This window comes from Xenopus laevis, chromosome 2L, assembly GCF_017654675.1.
Source record: "Xenopus laevis strain J_2021 chromosome 2L, Xenopus_laevis_v10.1, whole genome shotgun sequence".
Classification (NCBI taxonomy): domain Eukaryota; kingdom Metazoa; phylum Chordata; class Amphibia; order Anura; family Pipidae; genus Xenopus; species Xenopus laevis.
The window spans coordinates 107,447,743-107,468,776 of NC_054373.1; the positions used below are offsets into that span (position 1 = coordinate 107,447,743).

The 21,034-nt window shown below is 38.6% G+C and overlaps 1 protein-coding gene across 3 annotated transcripts; it reads left to right on the plus strand.

Annotated features, from left to right (window-relative positions):
• The first annotated feature begins 341 nt into the window (after positions 1 to 341).
• Positions 342 to 16,830, plus strand: LOC108707523. 3 transcript variants are annotated; one of them, XR_005965475.1, is made up of 7 exons: positions 342 to 962; positions 2,810 to 2,870; positions 3,559 to 3,659; positions 7,003 to 7,063; positions 10,149 to 10,209; positions 15,224 to 15,361; positions 16,075 to 16,830. XR_005965475.1 is itself a non-coding variant. In XM_041582297.1 (6 exons), the coding sequence occupies exons 1-6, from the start codon at positions 910 to 912 to the stop codon at positions 12,364 to 12,366; spliced, it is 525 nt and encodes a 174-aa protein (XP_041438231.1). In that variant the 5' UTR covers positions 342 to 909; the 3' UTR covers positions 12,367 to 12,392. The 3 variants fall into 3 exon arrangements, 2 of the variants coding, with proteins under 2 accessions (XP_041438231.1, XP_041438232.1); XM_041582297.1 differs by lacking the exons at positions 15,224 to 15,361; positions 16,075 to 16,830 and adding an exon at positions 12,179 to 12,392; XM_041582298.1 differs by lacking the exons at positions 15,224 to 15,361; positions 16,075 to 16,830 and adding an exon at positions 10,689 to 11,385.
• The last annotated feature ends 4,204 nt before the right edge of the window (positions 16,831 to 21,034 follow it).

Consider the following 21,034-nt stretch of genomic DNA (forward strand, 5'->3'; position numbering starts at 1 on the left):
GCATTAAACCGGAAGTTTTTTTTCTACTTGGTTGTGTCTTGGTGGGTTTAAAAGCGGCTAGTGTACACAGCACTAAGCATAGCTTTGCTTTAAGTGCTGGATCAGCGGAGGTCAGTCACTCATGGGATAATTATACACAGTGTCGGACTAGGACACCAGGGGCCCACCTAAAAACCTTAGACCAGGGGCCACTCTCAGTACTATTATTCTTCCTCACCTCAATCAACCTTTATTCTCCTAGTCTGTTTTTTTTACATACTATAATCAATTATTCCATCTATTTAGCCTCTTTGTTCTCATAAAAATAGGTAATGGTCATGAAATAGGCCAAAAGTTTAGCAGCATGAGGGCCCGCTGACACCTTGGCCCACCGGGAGTTTTCCTGGTATCCCTGTGGGCCAGTCCGACACTGGTTATACAGTGCACTAAATTCTGAAACTCAATGTTCTTTTAACCAGATCACAGTGAAGATTTACCCCTTGTAGATAACACGTATTTAACTTATGTCTGTGAAATAGTGCACTTTGGTATAAAAGACAATGGTGCTTAACAGCAAATATTTGCAAATGAAAGTCCAATTAGGGGATAAGGTAATATACAATCTGAAAAAGATAGACGCCAATACCTTCTGATCAAACGTTTTGGGACCGCATGGTCACTGAGGAAGGGCCATGCGGTCCCGAAACATTTGATCACTGTGAAGTGTCATGAGCACCATGGAATAAAGATTGGGAACCCCCCATTTGCAGCAGACATGGTATTGGCGTCTATCTTTTTCAAATTCTAACAGCAAATATTGGCACTACAGTACCTCCACAGCTAGGGACCAGCGCCGGAGGCAGCCGTGTGCAAAGTAAGACACGCGTGCGTAAACAAGGATGCTCGTGACCATCCGTGCGCAACAGAAGGATGCACGTGCGCCTCCTTTTTCAGTGGTGGACTAGGAGTAGGATGCTTATGAGGTACGTGCCTGGTTGCGCTCTAGGGAAGAGCCTCTTTTACGGTTCCTGAAAGGTTCCTGTTCGTTTTTCAGAAACAACACTGAATGCAGTCTGGTTGCAAGTGATAGTACTGAATATTGTATTTACAAATCACAAGCTGAAATACTCATTACAATTCTGCTTACTTTGTCACTTCCAACTTTATCTAAAGCAGAAGAATATAACACTTTTGTTCTTTGGCTGGAGCAATTAAATGGCAATCATGACTTGTTTATATGTATCATGGAAACATCCTGCAGCAGATATACCTGTGAACACTGAGAAATGTGTCAGGATAACACTGGCTCTGGCTGGATTTGATCTGTCCCTCATTTTGCATCTGGTTTGAAGAGTGAACTCATTACATTATATAGAAAGAATGGCTGACGTGTATTGTCTGGAGTTAGAATGTCGCTAGTATATGCAAAGAATTTGGGTCCAAATTACGCTAGCAACTATACATTTTAATAAGAGACTGGAATATAAATAGGAGAGGCCTGAATAGAAAGATGAGTACTAAAAACTAGCAATAACAATAAACGTGTAGCCTTACAGAGCATTTGTTTCTTAGATAGGGTCGGTGACCCCCCCCATTTGAAAGCTGAAAGAGTCAGAAGAAAAAGGCAAATAATACGATAGACAAATACGATGAAATGATAGAAAATAAATAATGAAGACGAATTGAAAAGTTGCTTAGAACTGGCCGTTGTATAACAAACTGAAAGATAGCTTAAAGCTGAACCACTGCTTTAAGGATTTTTTTCCCCAAGTTGAGTTATATTGTGTGATTTTCATTAAAGGGGTAGTTCACATTTTGAGTTAACTTTCAGTATCATATATAGTGATATTCTAAGAAAGTTTGCAATTAGTTTTAATTATTTATTTATTAGTAGTAGTTGTTTAGTTATGTAGCTTTTTATTAAGCAGCTCTCCAGTTTGCCGTTTCAGCAGTCTGCTCGCTAGGGTCCATAGTACCCTAGCAACCATGCATTGATTTAAATAAGCGACTGGAATATGTATAGGAGAGGGTCTGAATAGAAAAATGATTAATAGAAAGTACCAGTAACAATACATTTGTAGCTTAAAAGTGCATTTGTTTTTAGATGGGGTCAGCGACCCCCATTTGAAAGCTGGACTGAGTTAGAAGGAAAAAAAATAGTAAAGGCAAATTGAAAAGATGCTTAGAATTGCCATTCTGTAACATACTAAAATTTAACTTAAAGGTGAACCACTGCCTTTAAAGGAGTTGTTCTCCTTTCAAACCCTTTTTCAGTTGAGTTGCTTCCCATTTTTTTTTACCGTTTTTCCAAAATCTAAGTTTAAAGTTTATGGTTGGTGTCTCTGGCGTTTCAATCTGACAGCTCAGTAATTCTGTGCAGATTCTGCCCTGTTACAATTTTGCAACATTTAGTTGATACATTACTCAGCAGCATCTCTGGAGTATTAGCAACAACTGTATCAGTTGCCTTTTATTAAACTCAGGGATTCTGTAGGGACAAATATAAGAAATGTATCAACTAAATGTATCAATTTAGAACAGAGTCTGCAACCACCCCCCTCCCAGAGCTGCTTTAGAAAGGCAAAATTAGATTTTATGCTTCAATATTAGAAAAACGGTAACACATAGAAAATAGAAAGTAATTGGAAAAAGAATTTATTTCTGGTGAACTATCGTAAACCAACTGAACTGAAGGTGAAAAACCTTTAAGCCTTTGTATATGTGCTTATTATCAAACAAAATAACACAATAATTAATATGCCACTTCATGGCCATTGTGAAAGAAAAAAGTTATAGGATTGAAAATACTTTTTAACTTTGGAATCCACAGAAAAATGACAACTCAAATGAAAGACAAAGAAGCTTTTCAGAGACAACAAATTCTATACCAGGTAAGTAACTGATTTCAGATAATGTAACATGTAAATCCAATAAATCCAATCAACTGAACTATATATTTGAAAAAAGAAATAGTAATTGTAAACCCTTTTCTGTCTATCCTGTTTTCTTCTAAGTTTGACTATAGAAACAATTTATCAGAAATCAACTTTCCTCCCACCCAAGACTCCATCCTACTTTAAATGTCTATTATTCACAAAACCTGCAAAGCATTCTTTTAAAGTAGAGTTTTGGCTGAATAAGTAGTCCAGACCACAGAAAGGTCATATAGATGCTTTTTTTTTTAGAGCAATTACATTAACAAATAAAAACTACATTTTTTAAATCTAGAATTGCGAAGAAGAAAAATCTTAGAAATCTTCATAGCTTTGCGAGGAAAGGAGTCTTGACTGGAAGGGTGTCTAACGCTGCTACTTTGTTTTAGTGGCCCAAGTAGTCAGAACCAGCAATGCAGAAAATATCAAAGCACTGATATATACTGCTTTGAATAACCAATACAAACAATGTTAATGTCAATTGCAGAAAATGAGAAAATATTAACGTATATATTGGAAAGATGTTTTCATTATGGTCAATTTTATATGTGGGTTTACAGCTACCTGGAAGGTAAGTCATAATTATTATAGATGGTATATTTTGCCTTTTTTTTGTTAATGTATTTCTTTGTTCTTTTTTTCCAAGGCTGCACATTGTGTTTTGGCTCAAAACCCAGATAACGTAGAGCTGGCTAGATTTTACTGCCATAATGACAGAATGATTAGCAAACGATTGGTGTTGAGACAGTAAGTTAATTTTTTTAACTATTTTTTTGTATTATTTTTCTGATTCTGATCATATTGGTCTATGTGCCATACAAAGTCCAAAAAGGGCAGAGTTTATCATATTTCCCCCCAATAATGTAGTGATTTGATCCTATAGAATTCTAAGGGCTCTTACACACGGCCGTTCCGACCTGCGCTCCCCTGCGTTCCGTTTTTTGGCGTTCAGCCGCAGGGGAGCGCAGGAATAGACGCAAGTAATGATTTGAAATGGGGCTGTACTCACTCAGGCGCGTGTAGGCGCCGAACGCAGGTTCAGACGCAACATGCTGCATTTTTCCTGCGTTCGGCGCCTACACGCGCCTGAGTGAGTACAGCCCCATTTCAAATCATTACTTAAGTCTATTCCTGCGCTCCCCTGCGGCTGAACGCCAAAAAACGGAACGCAGGGGAGCGCAGGTCGGAACGGCCGTGTGTAAGAGCCCTAACAGTCCTTGTAAAACATTGTACCAACCGCTTGGTGTAATTAATGGCACAATTCAAGCCCATTGCAATATGCCAATGAAATTGCTTCATATATAGGATGATTAGCTCTCAAATCACATACTAAGCCTTTACCAAGTTGCACCTGGTGCTTCTTACTTCCCTAGGAACATAACATTGAATTTCATGACCTTCCATGTTAAAATGTCTGCATTTTAGTTTACCCTCCTACTCACAAAGTTAACCATGTAAGTGCCATGGTAAGCATTATTTTAATTTTTTTTGGTTGTTGTTCTTGTGATCTAGTCTGGCCTTTTTATGCATTGTATAAATCTAAGAGTGTCCAAACTTTACTGCTGTAGGATATACATTTAGTTAATGCTTCAAGTGTTAAATTTGTATTACTTTTTCATAATAGAACATAAACAAACAAGACATAAAATAGGAAGGGAACCCCTCAGCATGTTACTTTTCGGTGCATACAAGTGCTAAAATACACATTTCTATCAAAAACAAAGCAAGGTTTCCATTGGTGTATTGTACATCAGGTTATTGTATAGAAGACATTTTTTTAGTGAAGTAGTCTAACTCTGGCTGATGGTTTTGCAGGGTTTATACTTTGTACCCCGCTTCCGTCCCGCCAGCGCAACCATGGACAACGGAGGACACTCGTGCGCAACCATGCGCAAAGGAGAACGCGCGTGCGCAACCGTGCGTAAAGAAGGACGCGCGTGCGCAACCGTGCGTAAAGAGGACGCGCGTGCGCAACCATGCGTAAAGAAGGACGCGCGTGCGCAACCGTGCGTAAAGAGGACGCGCGTGCGCAACCGTGCGTAAAGAAGGACGCGCGTGCGCAACCGTGCGTAAAGAAGGACGCGCGTGCGTAAAGGGGATGCGCGTGCGTAAAGAAGGACGCGCGTGCGCAACCGTGCGTAAAGAAGGACGCGCGTGCGTAAAGAAGGACGCGCGTGCGCAAAGAAGGACGCGCGTGCGCAACCGTGCGTAAAGAGGGACCCGCGTGCGCAACCGTGCGCAAAGAAGGACGCGCGTGCGCTACTGTGCGCAAAGAAGGACGCGCGTGCGCTACTGTGCGCAAAGAAGGACGCGCGTGCGCATCCGTGCGCAAAGAAGGACGCGCGTGCGCATCCGTGCGCAAAGAAGGACTTGCTGAAAGGTTCCAGTTAGTTTTTCAGAAACAACACTGAATGCAGTCTGGTTGCGAGTGATACTACTGAATTTTGTTTGCTTTGTCACTTCCAACTTTATCTAAAGAAGAAGTTGTCCAATCAAATATAACACTTTTGTTCTTTGGCTGGAGCAATGAAGTGGCAATCGTGACTTGTTTATTTGTATCATGGAAACATCCTGCAGCAGATATATCTGTGAACACTGATCTGTCCCTCATTTTGCATGTGGTTTGAAGAGTGAACCTTTACATTATATAGAAAGAAAGGCTGACGTGTATTGTCTGGAGTTAGGCTGTCGCTAGCTAGTATATGCAAAGAATTTGGGTCCAAATTACCATAGCAACTATAAATTTTAATAAGAGACTGGAATAGGAGAGGCCTGAATAGAAAGATGAGTACTAAAAACTAGCAATAACAATAAACGTGCAGCCTTACAGAGCATTTGGTTTTTAGATAGGGTCGGAAAAGTCCGAAGAAAAAGGCAAATAATACGATAGACAAATACGATGAAATGATAGAAAATAAATACTGAAGACGAATTGAAAATTTGCTTAGAATTGGCCGTTGTATAACATACTGAAAGATAGCTTAAAGCTGAACCACTGCTTTAAGGATTTTTTTTTCCCAAGCTGAGTTATATTGTGTGATTTTCATTAAAGGGGTAGTTCACATTTTGAGTTAACTTTCAGTATCATATATAGTGATATTCTAAGACAGTTTGCAATTAGTTTTAAGTTATTTATTAGTAGTAGTTGTTTAGTTATGTAGCTTTTTATTAAGCAGCTGTCCAGTTTGCCGTTTCAGCAGTCTGCTCGCTAGGGTCCATAGTACCCTAGCGAGTCCATGCATTGATTTAAATAAGCGACTGGAATATGTATAGGAGAGGGTCTGAATAGAAAGATGAGCAATAGAAAGTACCAGTAACAATACATTTGTAGCCTTACAGTGCATTTGTTTTTAGATGGGGTCAGTGACCCCCCTTTGAAAGCTGGACTGAGTCAGAAGGGGAAAAAAATAAAAAAAATAGTAAAGGCCAATTGAAAAGATGCGTAGAATTGGACATTCTGTAACATACTAAAATTTAACTAAAAGGTGAACCACCACCTTAAAGGGAGTTTTTCTCCTTTCAAAACCTTTTTCAGTTGAGTTGCTTCCCATTTTTTTTTACCGTTTTTCCAAATCTAAGTTTAAAGTTTATGGTTGGTGTCTCTGGCGTTTCAATCTGACAGCTCAGTAATTCTGTGCAGATTCTGCCCTGTTACAATTTTGCAACATTTAGTTGATACATTACTCAGCAGCATCTCTGGAGTATTAGCAACAACTGTATCAGTTGCCTTTTATTAAACTCAGGGATTCTGTAGGGACAAAGATAAGAAATGTATCAACTAAATGTATCAATTTAGAACAGAGTCTGCAACCACCGCCCTCCCAGAGCTGCTTTAGAAAGGCAAAATTAGATTTTATGCTTCAATATTAGAAAAACGGTAACACATAGAAAATAGAAAGTAATTGGAAAAAGAATTTATTTCTGGTGAACTATTGGAAACCAACTGAACTGAAGGTGAAAAACCTTTAAGCCTTTGTATATGTGCTTATTATCAAACCAAATAACACAATAATTAATTTGCCACTTCATGGCCATTGTGAAAGAAAAAAGTTATAGGATTGAAAATACTTTTTAACTTTGGAATCCACAGAAAAATGACAACTCAAATAAAAGACAAAGAAGCTTTTCAGAGACAACAAATTCTATACCAGGTAAGTAACTGATTTCAGATAATGTAACACGTAAATCCAATAAATCCAATCAACTGAACTATATATTTGAAAAAAAAAGTAGTAATTGTAAACCCTTTTCTGTCTGTCCTGTTTTCTTCTAAGTTTGACTATAGAAACAATTTATCAGAAATCAACTTTCCTCCCACCCAAGACTCCATCCTACTTTAAATGTCTATTATTCACAAAACCTGCAAAGCATTCTTTTAATTAGAGTTTTGGCTGAATAAAACATTGTACCAACCGCTTGGTGTAATTAATGGCACAATTCAAGCCCACTGCAATATGCCAATGAAATTGCTTCATATATAGGATGATTAGCTCTCAAATCACATACTAAGCCTTTACCAAGTTGCACCTGGTGCTTCTTACTTCCCTAGGAACATAACATTGAATTTCATGACCTTCCATGTTAAAATGTCTGCATTTTAGTTTACCCTCCTACTCACAAAGTTAACCATGTAAGTGCCATGGTAAGCATTATTTTAACTTTTTTTTGGTTGTTGTTCTTGTGATCTAGTCTGGCCTTTTTATGCATTGTATAAATCTAAGAGTGTCCAAACTTTACTGCTGTAGGATATACATTTAGTTAATGCTTCAAGTGTTAAATTTGTATTACTTTTTCATAATAGAACATATACAAACAAGACATAAAATAGGAAGGGAACCCCTCAGCATGTTACTTTTCGGTGCATACAAGTGCTACAATACATATTTCTATCAAAAACAAAGCAAGGTTTCCATTAGTGTATTGTACATCGGGTTGTTTTGTATAGAAGACATTTTTTTAGTGAAGTAGTCTAACTCTGGCTGATGGTTTTGCAGGGTTTATACCTTGTACCCCGCTTCCGTCCCGCCAGCGCAACCATGGACAACGGAGGACACTCGTGCGCAACCATGCGCAAAGGAGAACGCGCGTGCGCAACCGTGCGTAAAGAAGGACGCGCGTGCGCAACCGTGCGTAAAGAAGGACGCGCGTGCGCAACCGTGCGCAAAGAAGGACGCGCGTGCGCAACCGTGCGCAAAGAAGGACGCGCGTGCGCAACCGTGCGTAAAGAAGGACGCGCGTGCGCTACTGTGCGCAAAGAAGGACGCGCGTGCGCTACTGTGCGCAAAGAAGGACTTGCTGAAAGGTTCCTGTCAGTTTTTCAGAAACAACACTGAATGCAGTCTGGTTGCGAGTGATACTACTGAATTTTGTTTGCTTTGTCACTTCCAACTTTATCTAAAGAAGAAGTTGTCCAATCAAATATAACACTTTTGTTCTTTGGCTGGAGCAATGAAGTGGCAATCGTGACTTGTTTATTTGTATCATGGAAACATCCTGCAGCAGATATATCTATGAACACTGACACATGTGTCAGGATAACACTATTGCTCTTGCTGGATTTGATCTGTCCCTCATTTTGCATGTGGTTTGAAGAGTGAACCTTTACATTATATAGAAAGAAAGGCTGACGTGTATTGTCTGGAGTTAGGCTGTCGCTAGTATATGCAAAGAATTTGGGTCCAAATTACAATAGCAACTATAAATTTTAATAAGAGACTGGAATAGGAGAGGCCTGAATAGAAAGATGAGTACTAAAAACTAGCAATAACAATAAACGTGCAGCCTTACAGAGCATTTGGTTTTTAGATAGGGTCGGAAAAGTCAGAAGAAAAAGGCAAATAATACGATAGACAAATACGATGAAATGATAGAAAATAAATACTGAAGACGAATTGAAAAGTTGCTTAGAATTGGCCGTTGTATAACATACTGAAAGATAGCTTAAAGCTGAACCACTGCTTTAAGGATTTTTTTTCCCAAGCTGAGTTATATTGTGTGATTTTCATTAAAGGGGTAGTTCACATTTTGAGTTAACTTTCAGTATCATATATAGTGATATTCTAAGACAGTTTGCAATTAGTTTTAATTATTTATTAGTAGTAGTTGTTTAGTTATGTAGCTTTTTATTAAGCAGCTGTCCAGTTTGCCGTTTCAGCAGTCTGCTCGCTAGGGTCCATAGTACCCTAGCGACCAGGTCCGGACTGAGAACTAAAATAGGCCCCGGCATTTCAGGTACACAGAGGCCCAATCAGCCCACTCAGCCCACTCAGAGGCCCAAACAGCCCCCACCAGCCCACTAAATGCTGACTTTCTATGGGACCTTATAGCAGCCCCTCTGGCATTTGCCAGAACCCACAGATTGCCAGTCCGGGCCTGCTAGCAACCATGCATTGATTTAAATAAGCGACTGGAATATGTATAGGAGAGGGTCTGAATAGAAAGATGAGCAATAGAAAGTACCAGTAACAATACATTTGTAGCCTTACAGTGCATTTGTTTTTAGATGGGGTCAGTGACCCCCCTTTGAAAGCTGGACTGAGTCAGAAGGGAAAAAAATAAAAAAAATAGTAAAGGCCAATTGAAAAGATGCGTAGAATTGGACATTCTGTAATATACTAAAATTTAACTTAAAGGTGAACCACCGCCTTAAAGGGAGTTTTTCTCCTTTCAAAACCTTTTTCAGTTGAGTTGCTTCCCATTTTTTTTACCGTTTTTCCAAATCTAAGTTTAAAGTTTATGGTTGGTGTCTCTGGCGTTTCAATCTGACAGCTCAGTAATTCTGTGCAGATTCTGCCCTGTTACAATTTTGCAACATTTAGTTGATACATTACTCAGCAGCATCTCTGGAGTATTAGCAACAACTGTATCAGTTGCCTTTTATTAAACTCAGGGATTCTGTAGGGACAAAGATAAGAAATGTATCAACTAAATGTATCAATTTAGAACAGAGTCTGCAACCACCGCCCTCCCAGAGCTGCTTTAGAAAGGCAAAATTAGATTTTATGCTTCAATATTAGAAAAACGGTAACACATAGAAAATAGAAAGTAATTGGAAAAAGAATTTATTTCTGGTGAACTATTGGAAACCAACTGAACTGAAGGCGAAAAACCTTTAAGCCTTTGTATATGTGCTTATTATCAAACCAAATAACACAATAATTAATTTGCCACTTCATGGCCATTGTGAAAGAAAAAAGTTATAGGATTGAAAATACTTTTTAACTTTGGAATCCACAGAAAAATGACAACTCAAATGAAAGACAAAGAAGCTTTTCAGAGACAACAAATTCTATACCAGGTAAGTAACTGATTTCAGATAATGTAACACGTAAATCCAATAATTCCAATCAACTGAACTATATATTTGAAAAAAGAAGTAGTAATTGTAAACCCTTTTCTGTCTGTCCTGTTTTCTTCTAAGTTTGACTATAGAAACAATTTATCAGAAATCAACTTTCCTCCCACCCAAGACTCCATCCTACTTTAAATGTCTATTATTCACAAAACCTGCAAAGCATTCTTTTAATTAGAGTTTTGGCTGAATAAGTAGTCGAGACCACAGAAAGGTCATATAGATGCTTTTTTTTTTTTTTTTAGAGCAATTACATTAACAAAGAAAAAACTACATTTTTTAAATCTAGAATTGCGAAGAAGAAAAATCTTAGAAATCTTCATAGCTTTGCGAGGAAAGGAGTCTTGACTGGAAGGGTGTCTAACGCTGCACTGATATATACTGCTTTGAATAACCAATACAAACAATGTTAATGTCAATTGCAGAAAATGAGAAAATATTAACGTATATTGGAAAGATGTTTTCATTATGGTCAATTTTATATGTGGGTTTACAGCTACCTGGAAGGTAAGTCATAATTATTATAGATGGTATATTTTGCCTTTTTTTGTTAATGTATTTCTTTGTTCTTTTTTTCCAAGGCTGCACATTGTGTTTTGGCTCAAAACCCAGATAATGTAGAGCTGGCTAGATTTTACTGCCATAATGACAGAATGATTAGCAAACGATTGGTGTTGAGACAGCAAGCTAATTTTTTTGTATTATTTTTCTGATTCTGATTATATTGGTCTATGTGCAATACAATGTCCAAAAAAGGGCACCGTTTATCATATTTTCCCACAAGAATGTAGTGATTCGATCCTATAGAATTCTAACAGTCCTTGTAAAACATTGTACCAACCGCTTGGTGTAATTAATGGCAAAATTCAATCCCAAGATTGAGCCATGGTAAATGTTGGGCAAGTTGCATCCTCAAACATGTCTTCAGGACTTCAGTAGTGGGGGCATGGCTTTGGCACTGTCAAGGGGGCCAGGCTATTATGAAAAGTGAAGCACAGCTGATCCCCCCTTCAGGTCTGGTTGGTACACTTGAATCCCCTGTGCTCCCCCTGATGGCAGAACACTAAGGGGCAGATTTATCAAGGGTCGAAGTGAATTTGAGGGTATTTTCAAAGTTAAAAAATTTGAAATCCGAAAATTTTTTGAATACTTCGACCATCAAATATAATACTATGACTTCGAATTTACTTCGACTTCGATTCAAAGTAAAAATCGTTTGACTATTCGACCATTCGATAATCAAAATAATGTCTCTTTAAAAAAACTGCGACTTCAATACTTCGCCAACTTAAACCTGCTGAAGTGCCATGTTAGCCTATGGGGACCTTCTAGAGCAATTTTCGTGCGATAAAATAGTCCAATCTTACTACGATCGGAATATGATCGCACAATGAATAAAATCCTCCGACTTCGAATTCGATTTCGAGGATTCTATTCGATGGTCGAATTTCAAAGTATTTTCCACTTTGAATTTCGACCCTTGATAAATCTGCCCCTAAGATCCTATATCTGTGTTTGGCATGATCAGTAGTGACTAGGTCATCGACAATAACAAATTTGCACCCTTGGGGTGTTAACACATTAGGGATATGGGGAGGCCCATTTATATAAGGTCAAATTTAGAATTCATGTGAATTTGTTTTTTACTCTATTAAATTTGAATATACTCTAAATTTGATTGGGAGGTAATTTAAGAAGAAATTCAAATGTCTAATACTTGAATGAATATTACCGAACCAAAAACTCGAATCAAATCCAATTCAAATTTTGACTAAACTCGAATCAAGTTTTTTCTCTGAATGTTAGGAAGGCTATTAATATCTTCAAATGGGTCACTGGACCTCTCCCACATTCATAGGATCAATAGATTAAGAATCTCCTTTTTCACACTCTGTAAATTACTTCATAATTACAGACTGGTGCAAAGTCAATAATCTGTCTATGAATCCAAACAAAACAAAGGAAATAGTTGTTGACTTCAGGAGAACACGTGGGGATCCTTCTCCACTATACATTGACGGATCTCCGGTGGAACTTTCTGCGAAAGCTGGAAAAAGCCCACCTTCCACCACCCATTCTCACTATCTTCTACAGAGGGTGTAGTGAAAGCATTTTATGCAGCTGCATCACTACCTGGTATGGAAACTGCTCTGTATCAGATCACAAGATCCGGCAGCAGGTGGTGAGGACAGCAGAAAAGATCATTGGGGTCTCACTTCCTGCCATTATGGATATTTACCACACCCGCTGTCTCCAGAAGGCTACCAGCATTGTCAGGGATAGCACCCACCCTGCACATGATCTCTTTACCCTCTTGCCATCCTGTAAAAGATACCGCAGTATTCGAGTGCTGACTTCCAGAATGCAAATCCGTCTATTTCCACAAGCCATCAGGTATGTCAACTCCCAAGGACTGAACTGAATATATATAAGGAACTGAAATGTCCACTTTTGAAATGTCCACTTTGCCCAGCATGACCGTGTACTAGAGTTGTTGTATAGCACCAGGGGGTTCTGGAGGTACGTCATTTCGTTTCTACTATGTACTTTATTTACCGTATATGGCTGAAATGACAATAAAATCCACTTGACTTGACTTGATAATAAATAATTAATTAATTGTTGGAGTAAATTAAATTAATTGAGGTTTTTTATTCATCATACAAAAAATATATAAAAAAAATTGTACAAAATCAATTTATCAAAATTCATGTATTAAGTTAATTTCCGATCATCAAATTTATTTTTTCAAATTTATTTATATACATTCATTTTGCTTATTTGTAGCAGCAATCTTGTGCATAAATGTTTGTTTGTATTAAAATTATCATTTGGGAGGTATACAGGCTCTGGTTATTTTGTTTCAGCATTCCTCAAGGTGAAACGCGCGTCGAACATGTGGAGGAAAGAACACTCTGCTTAATATGCATTCAATGTGGCAATGAAAAAGCAAGAGTGAATGTGTGGCGAATAATAATATATTTAACTTGCACACATCAGAGCCGTACGTGCTGCAGCATTTCGGAACATCAACACTTACCAATAAGGAACGTCAGTTTTGGACTGGGACACCAGGGGCCCACCCAAAAACCCTTGACCAGGGACCCACCTATTAATCTTAGACCTGGGGCCCACTCTTAGTACTATTTTTCTTCCTCTCCTTCCTCATGCTCTATTCTCCTAGTCTCTTTTCTTTACATTCATACTCTTTTTTTTCCATCTATTTAGCCTCTTTGTTCTCATAGAAATAGGGAATGGACATGAAATAGGCCAAATATTTAAGGCCAAATACAAAGCGTGAGGGCCCACTGACACCTGGGCCCACCCTGGACTTTTCCTGGTATCCCGGTGGGCCAGTCCGACACTGAGGAACGTTCCACACTTTGCAAGACCAGCTTGATGTTGCAACACATTCACCCTGTCTGATGTTACACTTTATCTTTTCGGCAACAATTAAGCAGAAATAAACGGTTTCACAGATACATTGTTTTCTCTTTGTAGCCCAACAGCAGTTAGTATGAGACTTCTATAAGAACGCTTGGAGAACTGAAACAATACCTGCTTTATTAAGGAATGCTGAAACAAAATAACCAGAGCCTGTATAACTCCCAAATGATAATTTAAATACAAGCAAACATTTATGCACAAGATTGCTGCTACAAATAATCAAAATGAATGTATATAAATGAATTTGAAAAAATTAATTTGATGATCGGAAATTAACTTAATACATGAATTTTTGTACAATTTGTTTTATATATTTTTTGTATGATGAATAAAAAAACCTCAATTAATTTACTCTACTCCAACAATTATTTAATTATTCACTATATAACATTATGAAGTAATTTACAGTGTGCTTAAAAGGAGATTCTTAATCTATTGATCCCACTAATGGGCATTGCCAGTCCAAGGTGAACCACCACTTTAAGGGGTAAATTTATCAAAGAGTGAAGTTCCGCCACTAGAGTGAAATTCCGCAGCTCTCCATTCATTTCTTTGGGATTTTGAAAGGCGTATTTATCAATGGGTGAAAGTGAAAGTTCACCCTTTGATAAATACACCTATAAAAAATCCCATAGAAATGAATGGAGAGTGGCGGAATTTCACTCTAGTGGCGGAACTTCACTATTAACTTCACTCTTTGATAAATATACCCCTAAATGTATTTGTTTTTAAACTAATCAAATTGGAAACAATTGAATCTGTAATCCCACAATCAGTGTGATAATCAACAATCTCAATTACAGAAAAAATGCACTGTGTCAACAAACTGTCCTACATGCTGCGGTTAAAGGGGTTGTTCACCTTTGAATTAACTTTTAGTATGATGTAGAGAGTGATATTCTGAGACAATTTGCAATTGGTTTTCATGTTTTATTATTTGCGGTTTTGAGTTATTTAGCTTTTTATTCAGCATCTCTCCAGTTTCAGCTTTCTGGTTGCTAGGATTCTAATAATCTTAGCAACCATGCATGCATTTAAACAAGAGATTGGAATATGAATAGGAGAGGGCCTGAATAGAAAGATGAGGAACAGAAAGTAGCAATAACATTACATTTGTAGCCTAACAGAGCATTTGTTTTTACATGGGGTCAGTGACCCCCATTTGAAAGCTGGAGAGAGTCAGCAGAGGAAGGCAATTAATTAAAAAAAACTATATAAAATAAATAATGAAGGCCAATTGAAAAGTTGTTTAGGATTAGGCATTCTTTAACATACTAAAAGTTAACTTTAAGACGAACCACCCCTTTAAGAGAAACCGGTGGAACTGATGCTTACTAGAAGTGTTCCAGACTGGACTTGTTATGTTGAATTTGGGTTCAGATTCTCAATATTTAAAAATAATTTTGCATATTTACTGTAATCTTTTTTTTTGTAATGGAGACCATTTAACCCACTATAGGTTTACGGTTTCTTCAACACTTTAACTTGCTTACACAATGCCTTGTATCCTCAGAACTTCGTGGGCAACGGAAAACTGTTGTGAGATGCCTAACTTGTGGGCTTACTAAACGTTTCCTCAATTACCCAAATTACTAGCTGTGGTGTGAGCAGCCAGAGGCTCTACTGGAAAACCAGCCCACAACAGATCAAGGTAATTATGTGGGTTTTTTCATGATCGTTTGTATCGAATCATTTTTGTCAAGTTTAAAATTGTCATCTATACTTAAAGCAGTGACTCCCCCCATACCCTTTCACCAACAGACCTTGTGAAGAGGCAAAAAGCTATTACTACATGCATAAACCTCATTATTATGTTTCCCAAACTATTAGGAAGTTCAGTTTCAAGGTATATTCAATCATGTTTTTCAAGCACTCATCTGAGAAGTGTTACTGATTAAATTAAAGCTGTGTAATTTATGTGCAACATTTGCCCAGATCTAGTACCCCTTATCAACCAATAAATAGTTTGTTTTCAAACAGTTGATGAGTAAATGCTACCTGCAAGGCAGTCAAGTTTCAAGTGTAGAAATCACTTATTCCCTGACTGGGCAGAAGGTCCGCGGGCCCCCGAAAGGCTCTGATTTAAGATATTGGTTGAAGTCACTTCTAGTTATGTGGTTATTGGGTTGGGATTAAAGTTAACCCTCTGAGAATATGGTAGGGTAGCAGGTCTTGAGTCAAAGTAAAGTTTTATAATGGGCCCAATTTGGGTTGCAAGTCTACCCAACCTGACCCATGCAAGACTGTACTAAGTACTGTATTGTACAGCATAAAAGCATTTTTCTGTTAAACAAGTCAAGGAATGATATACAGTATCTACAATATGGTTAAAATGGTTGGGGTTTTGTTTTCTGTTTTTGACAGACAAAATTATTATACATACAAAGCATCTTTTAAATGGAAAGGTGTCTTTGGGCTACATCTGCAGATGCAAAGAAGCAAGCTTCGTAGTTTCACAGTCTTTTGTTTTGTACACATGGACATAGAAACCAATCCTCTAAGAAAAAAAATAGGAGCCTGGAGAAGTGAACTAATACAGTTGTGTTCATGCATGGCAGGGCATCCAAGCTAATTTTTTGCAGTGGATCCAACACAAGACAACATGGTTGTGTATAAATACCAACACAAAATGCTATGGATAATTGATTGCTTTTCTTTTTTTTCTGGTGGGGCAAAACTGTTGTTTATTTGGATAAATTCAAGGATTTTTCTGTATTTAGCCCTGGATTTTGAAATAAAAAAACAACCTTAAAGTGTATTTATCTTTTTTTTGATGTGTCAAATTCATAATATTTGGTTTTGGTGGATATTTATCATTTATTTTTCAGCTCCAACTCTAGACTATTAGCACATTTGCTATGTGGCCAGTGGGGCCTGCCAATTAAGTAGTGTGAGGCTCCCAAAGGAAAAAAAAGCCTAGCAAACTTGCATCCCTGGCCATGCTACAATCTGACCCTCTGATTTTCCATTACAATCCCTGCCCTGCTTGCATCCCACAAATGAGATCTTTGTGTCTCTTGAGCTCTCCCTTTGTCAGAGAGCCCCTGGCTAGGGCCCTCCTTTTGTCACAGATCCTCTGTCTCAACTACCCTCCCATCCTGATTGAACACTTAAAACTTATACTAGGGAACGTATCCAGATTTAGGGGTCATCTATGACCACGAGTGCAGTTGTGGGGCTGTTAAATTGACTGCAGTCAGCTACACGAAAAATCCCATTAAGTGAAGATGCTTCCATCAAAAGTTGCTCCTTGCACTTTCATATATTTGCATTGGGTGATTAACTCTGATTCTTGTCAAAATTCTAGCTCAGTTGCATTGATTTTGATGTAGCAGCTGGAATTATGGGGAGAAATGTTTCATTAGAGGTAATAAAATATGGGGATTATGGGAAATTTGCAGCCTGGTGTTGTTATTAAATCACCCCCTGTTCTTTACAGAACATATGCAAATAATTGTGACCTAAGTGCCTTGAATCAAAACTAAAGTTCTGAGTTATTTAGTTGTGTTGTCAAGTTATGTGGAGCCAACAACCATAATATGTGTCTATGTATGTAGAGTTGGTGGAACCCCCACAAAATAAGGCATAGTGCTGATGTACTACCTAGAAAGTATTGGAGAGCTACTTTATCATGCACATAGTGTGCAGAACAGGCCTAGTAATTACCACACAGAATAAAAATATATATTTATATAATACACAAAAGCCATGAATATCTTGTAAATTATATCCTTATAAACGGTGAGTTCTGATGTCATCAGTTATAAACGGTGAGTTCTGATGTCATTTCTGTCACATGACTCACCAAAATTTGTGTATTATAATAAATAAAGTACCCCCAGTTGCAAAATATGAGGATATTAGCAGTTACCTTGGAGTTCCATGACCTGTATAAAAACACTCGGCCTTCGGCCTCGTGTTTTTATATGGTCCTGAAACTCCTCGGTAACTTATAATATCCTTATATTTTACAAAAGGGGGTACTTTATTCACTATATAATTGTTAAGGGGGCCTATCGGCTCCCAGCGGGGAAGTCAGGACCAAGGAGGAAGCCTTTAGGGTCAGAGTTCAGATTCAAGGTACAGGCAAGGGTTAAGGCGAATACAAGGTCAAAGTCCAGGCAAGGTTCAATGGCAGGCAGAAAGGGTCAGAATCAAAGTCCAGGCAGGGTTCAAAGTCCAGAATAACTACAATAAAGCACCCAGGAACGCTAATAAACAGATCCTATAATTGGGCAGTGATGGAGAGTACTGGGCGCACTTTTATTTAGAATTTTGGCGCCAATTCGGCGCTGGCGCAGCATCCCGCGTCAGAGGCAATGCGCCGGCGTCATCACGTGGCGACAGGCGCACTGGCATTGTTGCGCCGTTGACGCTACCCGCGTGGCAGCCATGGGCGCCGCCATTTTGGGAGCAACACCGGCGAGGAAGGATGCTCCGCCCGGAGCTCCGGGCAGAATCGTTTGTGACAATAATGTGCTCCAGATCTATCTAAAACACAAATGTCATAAATATGCTGTAGATTGTATCCATATAAATAGTGTTCAGTGGTGTAAATGTAATTTTTTGTCACTTGGCTTACTAAATCTGTGGATTATATAAATAGGGATACTGGAATCACTTTGAAGTTCCATGATCTGTATTAATACACGAGGATGAATGAACTCCTTGGTGGCTTATAATATCCTTATATTTTACAATAGGGGGTACATTATTCACTATATTTATGACATATTGAGATTGTAAGCTCTTTTGAGCACCCCCTTATGGTCATCTGTGTTCAATGTCAATGCTTGATTTAAAAAAAAAGGTGAAACTTTGATGTAATGCCACCAAAATACATTTTACTTTGATAAGTTACATATTGCTGTACCAATATTTAACAGAACGGATTTCTACTCTGCATACCGTTGCTGAAATTCATCTATGCAGTAAGTCAATAGTAAAAACCAGGGGCATTCACAGAACGGGCATCACCCTTACACTCACAGACACAAGATTAGTCAAATAAATCAGGTTAATTTAACCCTTTAACTACGACAGAACACAGAATCTACATTCTGCAGCACTTCCTAGTTTGGGAACTTGTAAATCCATGCCTCTGCTCCCTGTTCGTTCACCTGCCCCTAGGCAATGAGCAGAAGCTGGGAAAGAGTGGGCTCTTGGGCACGATTGCCCAGTTGCCCTAGAGAGCAGCAGATGTGTCAACTACACGTCTGCTGCAGCACCTTTACCTGCAGGATCATCCCTCCAATGGACCCCCTCCCTGATGGGGCAGATCTTTGTGCTCAGCAGTCCTCCTGTAACTCCAGCCTACCTACCTGCCTTTTTCAAAAAGTAAGTGCCACCATACACTCAAAAACACACACATTTTACACTAATGCACATTTACACACACTCATATACATTTTTGGGGGATCGGGAGGCTTTTTACACTTTCACAGCACTCACACGCACATAACATGCAACTTGCCAAGTATACAAACACATACACATTTACACAATTTTATAGATTTTTTTTTTTTAAATGCATCGTGATTCTGACTGCTGATTACACTAGGCACTTGCATATAAACAGAGGTATTAACACATTTTGGATTTGTCAGCATGTGTGCTTTCGAAAACATATGGTTTTCGAGGTTGCCTTACTAATTTGCCACTTTTTTCCCACATAAATTCAGCAATATTTATTTTGGAAGTTGAAATATATGCTATGATATGTATGCATTAACTTCATTTTGGGGTCTCTAAGCGCCAGATACTTTGGTAAGCCTATGCAAAATGGCCATAAAACTGTTCAGTGGAACTCGTTTATTCATATTTAGGATGTTTTTTCTTGGTTCCTTATGCTTTGTGGGAGATATGAACTTGCAAAGTGAACCTTTTGAGGTAATTTGTCAGAATTTTCGTACATTTTTATAAAAATGGCTAAATTCAGAATAGCTTTGATGTTTCCTAATTAGGAGTAGAAAGACAAGGTTACCCATTTTGGATTCGGTAGAATGGGTACTTTTGAAAACCATATGATTTGGGGGTAAGCCTACTGTTTACTGTAAAATATAAAGTCTGCTGTAGTGCTTTGAAAATTAATTGCTGGAAGTTTTTGATCTCCATAAAACTACACATATCTGGTGTTGGCACTTTCTACAGACTTGTGGCCTTCCAAATCACTTGAATTTTTGTGCAATTGCAATTTTAAAATTTTTGTTTGGAATGACCATACCTCCCAACATTTTGGAAATAAAAAGAGGGACAAAGAGGACGCCGCGGTTGACCACGCCTATTTTTGTAGTCACAGTAACCATGTTTATTTTACAAAATTTGGCAGGTTATGAGAGTTTGAACACATTTCTGTGGTTATTTTTCAGTTATTACAGTTTTGCTTTTGAAGGTGAATTGCCCTTTAAGCTGTGAGTCACAGTTTCCCTAAGGGACCTATTATCTTGTATTGTTAGAATTACTTATTTGCTTATCTGAAATTGTTACAAAAGTTTCCAAGTGCACCTGGTGGCTGTTCTGGGTTCTCTGCTAAAAGCCAATTAAGTCAGAAACATTGTTTCTTTTTCTGGCTGTTCAGTGCAGAGAAAAATGGTACTTTCCAGTACAAATGAGGGACTGCAGGTTGAGCTGTCAAGAGAGGGACTGTCCCTCTAAAAACAGGACAGTTGGGAGGTGTATCAACAGCTCTCAGTGGTGTAACTACCGGGAGAGCAGGGGGTGCGATTGGGTCAGGGCCCCCTGGCAGCTCGCGCGCCACTGACTTCTTCAGTGTTTCTGAGCGTACTGAGGGGGGGTGGGGGCCCGGCTGCACGTCCTGCGCCAGGGCCCGCCCCCCTCTAGTTACATTACTGACAGCTCTAAATGTTAGTCCAGAAGTGGAAATACACTAAGATTCCGGCAGATTTAGCTCGGGTTTACCTGAAAAAATGAAACAACTCAACCCCCCCTGCAGGAAATGCCCCTTTGGGGCTCATTTATCAACACTGGGCAAATTTGCCCATGGGCAGTTACCTATAGCAACCAATCAGTGATTAGCTTTTTGAAGTCAGCTGCAAGCAGAACAATGAATGCAGCGATCTGATTGGTTGTCATGGGTTACTGCCCATGGGCAAATCTGCCCAGTGTTGATAAATGACCCCACAGTGATATGGGAAATTGTGTTGGCGCTCAAGGGTCAAGGTCTGAGCCTTCAGCAGTTCAAACAAAAGCGTTTATTTATCAGATTCTGGTTCATTACGATTTATTTGCACACAAAACATCCGTTCTATGGAGCAGTAAACCAACTGATTCTGTTCCCTCCATTCACGCATTGTGATGCAACGTT

Coding starts and splice junctions, on each gene's coding strand:
- LOC108707523 (XM_041582297.1), top strand. CDS start 910: ATGCACGTGCGCCTCCTTTTTCAGTGGTGGACTAGGAGTAGGATGCTT. Junction 3,660..7,002: donor AAACGATTGGTGTTGAGACA/GTAAGTTAATTT, acceptor TGGAATCCACAG/AAAAATGACAACTCAAATAA. Junction 7,064..10,148: donor GACAACAAATTCTATACCAG/GTAAGTAACTGA, acceptor TGGAATCCACAG/AAAAATGACAACTCAAATGA.